The 13,548-nt window shown below is 42.8% G+C and overlaps 1 protein-coding gene and 1 non-coding gene across 2 annotated transcripts; both read right to left on the reverse strand.

Moving 5' to 3' along the window:
• Positions 1-1,734: 1,734 nt before the first annotated feature.
• Positions 1,735-11,191, reverse strand: lrp3 (LDL receptor related protein 3). The gene is made up of 7 exons (XM_022741955.1): positions 10,992-11,191; positions 6,567-6,702; positions 6,278-6,483; positions 4,932-5,548; positions 4,187-4,659; positions 3,739-3,871; positions 1,735-2,604 (listed from the first exon to the last, which is right to left on the reverse strand). Exons 1-7 carry the CDS (start codon positions 11,050-11,052, stop codon positions 1,735-1,737), a joined length of 2,496 nt encoding a protein of 831 aa, XP_022597676.1. The 5' UTR covers positions 11,053-11,191.
• A 1,348-nt stretch (positions 11,192-12,539) lies between these two features.
• On the reverse strand, positions 12,540-12,613 carry trnat-agu. The gene has a single exon. It is a non-coding gene; the product is annotated as a tRNA-Thr (tRNA).
• Between the last annotated feature and the right edge of the window lie 935 nt (positions 12,614-13,548).

The raw sequence follows: 13,548 nt of genomic DNA on the forward strand, positions 1-13,548 counted from the left end.
GATTTAAGGAAGAGGAGGTGAACAGAGTAAGAGGACTCACAGTCTCAGTTTCCATCCACGTATATGTTTTTAAAACTGATTAAATATGATGAAAAATCTTCCAAAACTTAACGAAAAAGTTCTTCATGTTTGTAAAAAGGGGTCAAAGTGTCACTGAAGAAGATTAGCACTCGAAACATACATGTTGAATAAATACTGACAAAGGTTTGGCATGACTGAACTGCTGCATGATTCACTGAGACTGCACAAGTGTTAATGGAATAGTTTGACATTTTTGGAAACTATGCTTATTTGTTGTTTGGCTAAGAGTCATCTCATATTGTAAATACATAAGGACTAGAGCCAGCGGCCTGTTAGCTTAGCTTAGCATGAAAACTGGAAACACAGCTTCCCTGGCTCTTTCTGAAGGCAACAAAGTCATCTTATCTGCACCTTTAATGCTCACTAGCTATCCCTGTTTCTAGCCTTTGTGCTAAGCTAACCTGAGCTGAATGGTTGGGTGTAGCCATATAATTTATGGATAGATACAATGGAAGGGTGGTATCAGTCTTCTCCTCTAACTCTCCGCCAGAAAGCAAATAATAATATTTCCCAAAATGTCGAACTTTTGGTTGGTTCAAAGTTGCATTTAGAAGGTAAGTCTGGTGATATTCTATAGTTCATATTATTGCGGAAAGATCCCAGTGTAAATACCAAAACCAACAATGTATTAATCCTCCTAACAAGTATTGTTTGTGTAGCTTGAAATAGTGTATACCTGCCACAGAACTCCATTTGATTAAAAACTCATCAATGAGTCACACTGTTGTAGGAGGCATATTCTTCACTGTCCTGCTGTCCCAAATACTCATTAGTGCACCAAATGTGTATTAGTCCACAGCTGAAAATAGTCCACCAACAAACGCGCTATTTACTCCTGTTTGAGTTATGGTTGAAAACTTCACTGCCCTGGCGTTTTAGAAAATTATTTAGCCTTTTAAAAAAGATGCAAGTATACACATAGGCAGGTGAAGTCGAAAGTTATTGACAGATGAACAAATGCATCACTGGTTTTGGCTTTTTCAAACAATAACAAAAATATAAAATATTACCAGCTTTATCCTTTATTACGACAGCCAATCATGACTGTCTAGAAATGTCATACAATAAAAATCATAACACCAGCTCACACATTAAAGTGGGGATAAGACGGAGCAGAGCATCATTAATCTGATAAATTCATATGTGATCACTCAATAGGCTTTAACGGTTCACAGTATATAGCGGTGTGTAATGGCTCTGGGTAACGACACAAAGGCTGCTTTGGCGAACACGTTGCCAATATTGTATTGGAACTAGTGGCCAGAATTTTGTGTGATTTCTCTGGAACAGACTCATGAGAAGTTTATGTTCGAACAGGTTAAACAGAGAAATCTGTTTGCATTTTATCCTGGGAGTCAACATGAGTCAAGAGATTTACAACACACACCATAAGCACTACCAATGCTGGTTTTAATAATCTTAGGAAAAGGCTGCATGTGCATAATTCTGTGCATACGCAGATTTTTAAGCATTCAGAGTGTTGAATGGACTTAATTATATTGTACTGGGTTTGATACTGTACCTCCTCCATGTGGCGGGCTAAGGTACGGGTCTGACCTCCGGATCTGGTGGGGACACATTTCAAGGACACTTTAGCAGAGCAGACATTGTCAACACCAGGTTGAGGCGATGGAGAGTATCTTCCTAAATTTTTCAGGATGGCGTCGTCTCCCTCCCCGAATCTCCTCCCTCCTCGCTACGGGTCCTGCTGAACCTGCAGAGCCTGCTCTTGCCCTCCCTCCTCCTCTCATCCCTGCTTCCTCTGTCCCTGCTTGGCACTTCCACAGTAAAGGGGCTGTCACTGTCCTCTGCTTTCATAGAAGAAGACAAGGGCTCAGTGGGTGAGGTCACCTCTGGAACCTGTGGGTGAGATTGGGTTGTTGTTGTCTGGGAGCTGCTGGGAAACACAGGGGGTGAGACAGGGGACAGGGGCCCTAGAGGGGAGTAACGTCTCAAGGAAACACCTTTAAGGTTGACAGCAAGCTCCAGAACTAGTTTCCTAGATGCCCGGGGGTGGCATAGAGACACAGAGGCTTCCTGGGGGATAGGAGGAAGTCCACTGTGGGCTGAAGAGTCACTCTGACCAGCAGTGGGAGGCTCAGACTGTGGAGCCCTGGTGCCTTCCCTGCTAACAGGTGATGGCTCCTCATCCTCTGGACTGTCCACTGACTGCGAGGAGAGGGGTGAGGCAGGGCTCTCTGGCGTGTAGGGCTGCAGATCCATAGTGGCTGAGCAGCTGGAGCCGCTACCCACTGTATCAACCTCATCCCCAAGCTGATCCCTGGCCCTGGCCTGAGGCCCCTGCTCCCCCACTGTTCGGTAGCTGTGGAGCCCCAGTGTGATCTGTGTGTGTCCAGGGGGATCCAACAGTGGGACGTGGCCTCTGGCTCTCCCTCCACTGTGGAACAAGCGACTCCACAGATGCCCGAGACGCCGTCGAGAGGAGGAAGAGGTGGAGCGCCGCGTTGAGTGACGTCTGATCTGTCTGCGCATCGCCAGCCGCAGGTTCTGTAACATGGAGGCCTGCAGGAGAGGGAGGGCAGAGGAAGACACAGAGAGGCTATAATTCTGTTTTCTATCTAACTGTCGAGCTCAGTTTACCAGATAAAGTGGCCACTTACCGTCCTATTCTTGCGAGCAGTAGTGTAAATGCAATTCAATTCACATCTATTTTTATCCTCCTGATTTCCTGTTTCCAGACAAAGCTGCAGTTTATGCCTGGTGGATCGATTTGAAGTTGATTCAGTGAAATCATTTGGAGGGCAGCAGTCTTCCTCAGGATGACTCCTGAGCTCCATCAAAGCTGTTGGTGCGTTTTGATTTTAAGTTCAAAGCTTTAAACTCAAAAGACCATTTCCTCTGGATAACCAAATTATTTTCTGTTGTGTAAGATTACAAGGATCCATTCTGCCACTCAAATGCAATCACATCTCATACTATGTGCAGCAGTAGCATTACAGCGCACTTTTTGGATCAGAAAGATAATCACACATGAGCACCAGTTTTATGATTTTTGAAGCAATACAATCACCAGAACTAAAAAGCTAACAAACTACACCACCGTTGCATGACTTCAGTGTCACCACTGCTAAACTTCCAACATAGAGTTTGACTTAGCTCTTACCTCTTCAACAAAAGCCTTTCCTCTTACAAAGTTAGTAATAGTTTACAATCGCGTGAGTATAAACACAACGAGGCTGTAAAGGTGGACTGGTGAGTAGTGTGTTTGACGTAATGACGTTTAACATCCCTGACAACATCTGTAGTCTCATTTAGCCGCTTGTTAGCAACCGGACTTTTTGAAGAGACATAAAAGCTTAAAGAATCACGACTGTGGTATTTACTGATGTATTTTATGTCATATAATAAAACGTGAAAATGTCTATTTGCTTGTGTTAACCACAGACCTTATTTCAGTCATCTAACTAAAAACCCATAGACTTCGTGACGAAGTGGAAGTGCTAAAATGCTAACTTATTTCCGGGTTTTAGGACTCATTTCTGCAGCACTGTATAGTTTGAGATTTTGGGAAATATGCTTGTTCGCTTTCATGCAGAGAGTTCTGCCCATTCAAAAACCAATTGTCACACCTGTATACTCAAATCCAGTTTCAGGAAAACACGTCCCTCAATGTGTAATTATGTGTGAACGCACTACCTGGGTGGGGCTGTATACCGGGAAATCCTCCACTGGAGGGATGAGACCCTGGGCGATCAGCTGACCATAAGAGGGCGGAGCCTCTCTCTGAACAAATTCTGCCTCCATGCGAGTCATCTGAGTCTCAAAGGCTCTACAGAGGGAGAGAGACAGAGAAGAACAAAGAGCAGACAGACAACAGGTCAGGAGGAAAGAAGTGTTGAGAGTTGGAGTTTGCCGTAAAGAAAACATCTTAGTGTGGAAAACGCTGTGGGTCATTTAGTCACTGGAGCATCTGCACCATCAACAGCAATAAGATGCAGTAATAGAGTGAGTGACAGTGTATCTTTGGGCTTCACTTGACCATTGATGACAAAACATTAAATAAATCAAAAGGAACTATAAAACCAAGTAAGAAATGATAGTAATAAATGCTGAATACAAAAAGACAGAGTTGTCGTGTCCCCACCTGTACTCTCTGCTCCTGAGTGAGTGGAGTTTGAGGGCACAGCCGAGGGCAATGACCAGGAGCAGACTACAGACCAGACTGCCAATCAGGGCTGCAGTAATGACCTTCCTGGGTACTGCAGCCAGGCAGTCCCTCTCGTCGCTCCCGTCCAGGCAGTCCTCCTGCCCGTCACACCGCCATGTCTCAAAGATACAGAGGTTAGTCCCACAGTGGAAGTTTCCAGGTTGGCAGTCATAGCAGTTCTTCTCGTCCGACCCATCCGGGCACCTCTTCTGGTTGTTGCAGCGCTCCGAGGCTGGGTAGCACACTCCGGTACCGCCCTCGCAGGGAAACTCCCCATCTGGGCATGTCGGGCAGGCCTCCTCGTCACGGCCAGACGGGCAGTGCCAGTAGCCGTCGCAGCGCTGCCGTTCAGAGTAGCAGCCCTGATCGCTGCCACAGGGGTGCTCGCCAGGAAAACAGTAACCTTTGACCTGGGAGGGTGGAAGAGAAATACGTCACGGTCTGGACACCAATAGGATGATTTACTCTGCTTGAATGATTGTGTTCTCTGCACCAACAGAATAGTTACTTTCTCTATCAACCAAACTATTCAGAAAAGAGTTGAATCCTTATGACACATGGGGAAAAAAACCTTCAGTGGGAGAAGGTAGATTTAAATCATAACTTTTGAAAAATAGATGGAGATGAATGAAAGGTTTCAAGCTTTCTCAAAACAAGATGCAGTAATCCCAGATTGCACTACCTGGTATGTGGCGTTAAAGCCATGTCCAGGGCTGTGAGGCTGGGCCATGTACAACACACTCATCTGTCCTCGGCTCGACTCCAGCAGCGCCAGGCGCCTGTTGTTATGATACGACAACACCTGTAAGAGATGCTCCGCCTGCTGCAGCAGGCCATCGTAAACATGCAGTGAATCTCCAGGCCCAAGCTGCAGGTCCAGCTGCAGCACAATGGGTTTCGGGTCCTGGGTGTCTAGCAGCCAGGAGCATCTCAACTTTGTCACAGCGCTGCGATTGGCCCGGAAAAAATCTGGGGAAGCAAAAGAGCCATAGAAGTTCCCCAGACGTTTGCCACATGTGGTGTCGGGGCAACCCAGCTCATCCGTCCCATCAGGGCAGTCCCGGGCTCCGTTGCAGCGCAGGGCGGCAGGCAGGCAGCGGGTGGACTGGACCTCGGTGCACGGCAGGGAGCCGAAGGGGCAGACGCCAGGCTGGGCCTCAGTGGGAGGGGGGGAGCAACTGCGTTCATCGGTGGCGTCGCCACATTCATCCTGACCGTTGCACTTCCAGGAGCGAGGAAGACACTTCCCATTCCCACACAGGAATTCATCTGACTGACAGCTGCTCTGACCCAGATGACCTGCACAGGAAAATAATTATCAGACTGGAACCACAGAAGAGAAAGAACTGACAAAAACTGACATTTACTGCAGTATAGTGCAACATCAAGCAGAATGTGTATATACACATACAGTTTGCCTATGCACGTGCACTTTATTAGCACTAGATCAGATGAAAAAGAATTAGCATGTCATTACAATCATAAATGCACATGCACTCACAACAGCTTAAAGAGGAAACCAGTCCAAAAATAATCATTTTATATAATAAAAATCAACGCTGCCTAATGTGTAGTAGTTAGTACTCTTCAGTTCAGTCTGGCAGCTAATCTCCACTTGTACATTTTAATACACTGTCTGAATTACTCTAAAGCCTGATCCAGTGTCCCAGACCTCAACTGTGTGATTTGCTGAGGCATACCGAAAGCCACAAGGAAATTCCTGAAAACATACAGACAATGCAGTTATTCACTCAAGTATTGTCCCAGAGTAGAGCCAAGACCCATCAATGTCTAGTGACAAGATAACATATTTCTATGCAATATAAGAGGAATATAAATACTGCTATAACGACGGGGTGTAATAAGGGCATTATGATTTAACTAGTGTGATAAATTAGTGCACGACTCACAGCTCTGGTATCTTTTGCTTCAACTTTACTGACAATTTCATTATTCATCCTTCAGATCATTTACATATTTTACCTTATAAAACTAGATAACCTCAGCATCCTCCCGCATCCAACTTACCTCTGATGTAAGAGAGGCGGAAGCCCTGGGCTTGCCCGGAGCTGTTGGCATGAGAGTGGAAGTAGAGCCAAACGCGCCCCCTGGTGGAGATGACGGGTGGAGGCAACATAGAGCCGCACAGCCTGGATTCCCCATTCCACGTAGGAGTCAGCAGGAGCCAGTCTCCCAAACAATTCCCCGACTCGGCCAAGTCAAAGTTTCGGAAACTAGAGCAGAGCATTGATCGTTTCAGGTGCTTTCTCAAAAACAAACGTCAGGTGCGTGTTAGTGTATGTGTGAGCGATTCTACCTGATGGTAATGACCTCCCCCTGACCTCCCTGGATGTGCCAGCTGCAGTTGACTCCAGCGGGGTAGTTTAAAGGCCAGGAGGGGCTGTAGATCACACCCCTCCGCTCTGTATGGACCTCCACCCGCTCACTGCAGCCTGCTGGGTAACAAAGAGACAGGGAGATGAGGTGAGGTGACTGACCTGGAGGAGGTATTATTATGTTACAGTGTTAGATCTTGATGAATAAACAGATGGCAAGAGACAAAATGAATAAATCTACTCCACAGAGTTTCATTCATCTAGTCATTGTGCTGCGATTGCACATCTAGTTAGTTAATCAGGTAGCAACTTCTCCTTAGCTTCACATGCACGCATTCATTATTCAAATGTACCGGTGCTCTTATTCAGCAGAAATCAAGATGAGAGAGAAGGCAGAATTTCAATGCGTTGATTAAAAGCTAAGACTGTCCATATTCTGTATTTTTTGCTTTTGTCAACAAATTCCATGAAAAGCCTGAAGCCAACAACGAGTTAGTCCATCTCTCAATACTTTCTGACTTTCCCAGCTTGTCTGGTGCACCCAAGCTCATTTGTTCCTGCTGAAGAAATGAATGTAAATATTCAAAAACTAACTTTTAAAAAAAATCTCAATAACTTACTATAACAGCCGGGTACCGTCGTTTTTGGCAAATGTTATTCAAACACGAGTAAATAGCGGTACTGGGAACTATTTTCAGCTGCGGATTATCACATATTTTTTGTGCTAGTGAGTATTTGTAGCAGCATGATGGTTTGGTGGGCTCATGGCAATGAAGGAATATGTCACCTAGTGCATCAGTCAAGTTCACTGATGTGTTATTAATATTATTTGAACAACAGTGGAGCTCTGACACAGGGAAATAAGGTATATCAAGCTCTAACTAGGGCTGAACAATGAATTGAAATATTATCAAAATCGCAATATGGCCACGTCGCAGGAGTTGAAGTTTTTTTGATAAAAGTAAAATGAGTCATAACAGACCATAAATTAATACCATAACCATTGCGGTGCTACAGAGATGCCCTGGCCTACAAATCATATTCTCCAGACATAAGAGAGCATCGATTTTTATCAGTGAAAAAAAAATGCAGAAACAATCATTCCAACTAAAATTGTAACTCATAACATAATCACAATATGATTTCTTTTTTGGATTGTTCAGCACTTGCTCTGGCTTCTCAGAAAATACTTGTTAAAAGGATTACTCCATTGTTGGTTTTGATCTTTTCAAAGGATTTATTGACAAAAAAGAAAAGAAATAGAGAATATCACTAGCACTTGTGAACATATCACATCAGTAGATCTATGAACTTTCTCCTACGTTTTATATATTCATGAGGAATCTTTGTCATCTTGAATTCTAAGGAGGGAAACTACACTACTTTTCACCAGAGAGATATCATCTGTTCCTTTATGTATGATGGACGAAGAGTTATGCATGCTCAGCAGGATCCATACTGCTACTCCCAGAACAGTACACACACACACACACACACACACACACACACACACACAACACACACACACACACACACACACACACACACACACACACACACACACGCGCGCACACACACACACACACACACACACACCACTCACTCTTTTTCTTTTATTAAAACATACATCCAGCACAGCCGCAGACTTTCTTATGGCCTTAGCCAGTAGCAGGAACTGTAATGCATAAAAGGACATCACCACATTCATTCTTCAAAATGTATATACTGCTTTATACAGTTCTCATCTTTTGTCTCTGATCACTGCTCAAAACAATCCCTCTGCAAGACAAATGACCTCAGTGCCTTTCAGAGGAGCTTTGTGCTGATCACATGGGGGCCAAAACAGGGCCAAGCAGCAGCAGCAGTCAAACTGGCAGCCAAGGCAACAGCATCACCTGCTGCCATCGCACCATGGCTCCAGGGAATAACACAGTGTGAGGTGGCCAAGAGGAGCACCAGGAATAGGACACAGGCCTGCGTGAAGCGCAGGCAAAGAATCCAATGGAAGGGATTTATTGTCTGTCTTGTGCTGAGAACAAGAATATAGAGCAATGAGTTCAATGTTTAATCATCTCATTACTGCTTAATGCCACAGTAGAAATGAGACACAGGCAAGAAGAAGCTGTCGAACAAGCCTCTTAATTAACCATAACCTTAGAGACAGAGCATTAGCTGAACTGCTTGACAGTGACTATCCAACGCTAACACGCAGCATGGAGTCAGCTCAGTTCTGCTGAGTGTGTGTGTTTGTTTCAAGCTTTCTTGATGAATCAGTGAAGTCAGCAGAGTGAAGCAGGGGGCGGGAAGAGGAATCATTTAGAGCTCAGTGATGGATATCGACTACCCAGACACAGCTAGCTCAGCGCGCGCACGCACATGCACGCACACATACACATACACACACACACACACACACACACACACACACACACACACACACACACACACATGAAACTAGACTGGACAAAGTAGTCTGTAAAGTAGAGCTGCAGTTTGCTGCAATGACGCTGAGTTTTTGATCACAGTTCAACAGCAGATGTTCTAAATTACATCTTTTATGATCATCAATAAATTAAAGTAACCATACGATATAGCAATTAGTGCAGTTTCGTTCACCTTCAAACTTAAAGTCAAAGAATAATGTGATGGTGGCAGGTCGGACAAATCTTCAGGATCTACTAAGAAATTAAATTCACTGGTTTTTAGTCTCATCTTTATGTTTACATGAGTTCCATTTATTTACGCTGCTGTATTTCATTTCTGCCAAACCGATGCACAAATTCAAATCATTTTAACTGTGACTTCATTTCCTGTCAAAATGTTTCGAGTCAGATAACAGCAACAGATATTCGAGGAGATCCACTGTACCGGTTCCTCTACCCACAGCAGCCTCAACAGAACAGAATGTACTGCAGCTACAACACATGTTGTGTTTTGAAGACGGAGTACAACTCTAATGTTTTACTTTAGTGAATACCCAGCTCCTTGCTCCTCTAATGTTCTCTTGTTGTTAACAGTATGTCAAACCAGAAACATAATGCAATTTGTTCAAATGCTAACAAGTCCATAGAAATGTTATAAGGTGTCACCTGCCAAAAGGGTCAGATTCCACCACAATGCATAATATTCTATAAGCTCATTTGGGTTTTTTTTTTTTACATCTAAAATCTTAAACTCAAAGTAACTATAGCTATTTACTGTAGCTGTTCAATAAACATGATGGAGTAAAATGTACATTTCCCTCTGAAATGTAGTAGAGTAGAGGAATAAAATAACACAAACTACAAAAAAATGAAGTATAAAGAACTTCAAAAGTGTATGGAAGTAGAGAATACTTTCCACCACTGACGTTGTGCAGAGTACCTGAGAGAAAAACATGTCGATTAAGCGTTTGGTTTTAGATTTCATTTTGCTGTATTACAATACTAAGCCCTGCAATTTTTCATTCTTGTTGTTTTCAAAAAACAAATCTGAATCCGCTGAAGCTCTGAAAGGGTGTTGAAAAAAATGACATAAAGAGATACTGGCCTCACTGTAATATTTTTTGTACTACCTCAGCTGGAAAAGTCTGAAGCTGATTAGAATGATGTGTGTGTGTGTGTGTGTGTGTGTGTGGGAGAGAGAGAGAGAGACTCTGTTCTTCAGAGTACTTTGTGTGCAAAGGTGCGAGGTCAAACAAGTACAGACATGCATTTGGGATAGTGTGTGTTTGTGCAAAAGCTGGTGGTTTTTCTCAGAAATCAGACAGACAGACACACACACACACACACACACACACACACAGTAACATATTGACCTGTCTATTGGTCTGACAGCCTTCTCCTTTATTTTCATGCCAATAGAGAGAGGGATATGATAATAGAGAGGAGGGGGTGGGGGTGACTGCCTGCTGCCTGCAGAGAAGCAGTGATGTAATGCTGATAGCAGCATCACATTTGTGAAAGAGCATCCATGTTTCCACACTAACCCTGATCATTTTCCCACCGCAGATCAATAGCCCCGCAGGTTCCTGTGCAATGATAGGCTCATCTTGTCACTCCATCCGATCACAACAATGAAAACATTTTTGTCTTCATCTGCCGTATCACTTTATCAAAGTGTCACAGGAGAAAGCAGCAGGCAAAACAACATCCACTAGGTCGGGTGTGAACATGAGATATTATAGCAGTGCTCTGCTGTGATGATCAGTGTTAGGAGCTTTGTAAACGACAGCACCTTCAGTGATGATGAGGAGGCAAACAACCACCAAGAAACATACAATCTGTTCAATGAATTCTCCTGGATGATCCGCATCACTTGCACACTACATTGTTCTCATTAGGATGAGCGGCCCAGATATGTGACAAGGATGTGTACAGACATCCATTTACACATCACAGCAGTGTGGATGCATTGTTTTTGCTCACCTGCACAGAGCACAGCAGAGCGGAACCACAGCAGTCCGAGCAGCAGCTCCGTCAGTCCCATGGTCCGGCGGGGACTTCTGCTATTATCTCGGGCACAGTCTCCACTGTTTGTTCGACATGTGTGTCCTCCAGGTAAACTCCCGCATCTACTTCCAGCACACACACACCGTGCACACCGAGGAATCCTCACTGTGAAAAAAAGCGTTTTGTCCTTTGCAGCGACAGCCAATACACAAGAGTAAAGGCAGCTAAAGCAAACCACACGATTTCCGGTTATTGTCTTCAAAATAAAAGCCACACTAAATCATTTTGAGCAACACCAAACGGTTACAAGTAATAATGCATCGAGGAAATACTTGTCGTAAACCCTTATTCAGGTGTTATTTCATAAACTTAACTTAGACAGTTTCACAAACACGATATGTACTTACGGAATGACTAATCTACAGATTTTTCAAAAGTATCCATTAAAACTTCCATCAGAGTGAATGTAATTTAAATTTCCTGACAGTGATCAACATAAAAAACGCCTGGTGTCAAAAAGAAAAAAGTCACTAAATTGTGATCTTATTTTACTTTGATTAGTTTCAAATTTCAGTCTGACACATTGATCCGTCTAAAAAAAATCCACGAACACCCCCATCTCTCCCTCTTTCTCCCTTTTTGTCAGGAAAAAAGAGTGAAGAAAAGGAGAAGAATTAAAAAAAAATATTAAAATGCAACAATTTCAAAAGTAGAATAAGGCATCAAAAACATAAGTGGATCAACATTAAAGGTAGATAGATAACAAGACAGATAGCCAGAAAAGGTGAGGAAATTGAACATGGAAATAAAATAGTATACATTAATGCAGAACAAGTGTGCGAACAAAACATTGTATAACAACAAAGCATTATTAATATACCAAAATTATTAAAAGATTTGGTCTTTTACAGCTTTATGTTATATAACAATCGTGCATACTGTAATGATGGTCTAAGGTGTGTTTTCACAGACTAAACAAAGTCCCATACGACTAAAACGTGTATTGCAGGTCTTATTTTGAAGACGAAACCGTCTGACTTCCGCTCTAACTGTGGTCCTTTTCTGTGTTCGGCATCTAACGAGACAAAGTGGTCCACATTATTCTTTGTTTATGGGTCACCTTTTCCACCTCACACAAGGACTGAATGGAACAAACAGCTGTGTAGAAACTGTAGGCACTACTCTGAATTATAGATTACGCCATAAACGGCGTTGTTGAAATGACGAGTTCATCGCAGATGCGGCTGCCTCAGAATTTTCTTCACCCAGTCCCTCCATTGTAGTCTGACGGCTTCTTGCTTCAGTCAACTGTTTCACTTTCGCCCTCATATGGTCAGATGGATGGACTGCAAATTGACACAGTAGGCTACATATACAGTACATTTACATTATATGTCTTTAGTTTCATTAAAACCACGGAACACGATTCTAGAAAAAATACAGTGTACTGTTTAACCTTTGATTTTACTTAAAAGGAAGATTAAATCACGAACTGATGGGACAGTGGAAAGACGCAGCGCAAAAAGGCACCGCTGGGATTCGAACCCAGGATCTCCTGTTTACTAGACAGGCGCTTTAACCAACTAAGCCACGGCGCCGGTGGTAGCAGGAGTCAAAAGAGGCGTTTATGAAGAACTGGGTTAAGGACCCACTTATACTCGTTTCACTGACGTCACTGTTCATTTACTTTTACTTTAGCTTTCGGATAACGTTTACGTTGCCTGACCAACGTTAGTTCTTTCGCTACGGACTTTTCAGGCATATTTCTAAACAGTGTTTGAAGACTCACATTGGTCGTAATATGGTGGGAACTTTGCAAGTTTGGCATTCACGTGAAACTAATTTCACACAATACGGGCAGGATAGGCCACGACTACAGGTGTAATCAAATAGTTACAATGTAGAGTTACGGATGCGGGCGGGGGGTAGTTTCTCTTGCGCTTTGGCATCTAGGTGTTTATGACTTAATCGCCTGGCAGTTTTGATTAAATATGTGATACGTTCATGCCACCCACTTTATATAAGTAAATACATACAGGGAGAAATTCCTAAAAATAAGGGCAATTCAGTCCCAACTTTAGGACTATTATGTTGTTGGTCAGAGAGTAATTCACAAAGTATTTTAGTGCTAAATTATAGGTCTGAAAGAATTAATGTGCCTCGTTATGTTAATGTTTTTCTAAATTCGTATTTTTGTACAGCATTTATTAAAAATGTAAATTAAAAAAAATACTTTTTAAATTAAATGTTTTATTACGGTAATTTGATTCAAGAATGTAATTTGAATAAATTGATTTAATTTAATGTAATAATTTATTATTATGTTAATCTAATATAATGCAATGCAGTTCCTTTTCATGCTCCTGTGTGTTGACAAATGTCAACCAGTCACTGTAGACAGTATCTCTTACATACAACGAAATACTTTGCACAAGCGTTCTTAGCTCTTAACAAATCTTTGCTCTGGACCTTAAGCGCTATGTAGAAGGACTGCTAATTGTAAGGCACTTGTAAATGTGGCCCCAAGGTCTCA

This window comes from Seriola dumerili, unplaced genomic scaffold (genome assembly GCF_002260705.1).
Source record: "Seriola dumerili isolate Sdu_G_001 unplaced genomic scaffold, Sdu_1.0 BDQW01000003.1, whole genome shotgun sequence".
Classification (NCBI taxonomy): domain Eukaryota; kingdom Metazoa; phylum Chordata; class Actinopteri; order Carangiformes; family Carangidae; genus Seriola; species Seriola dumerili.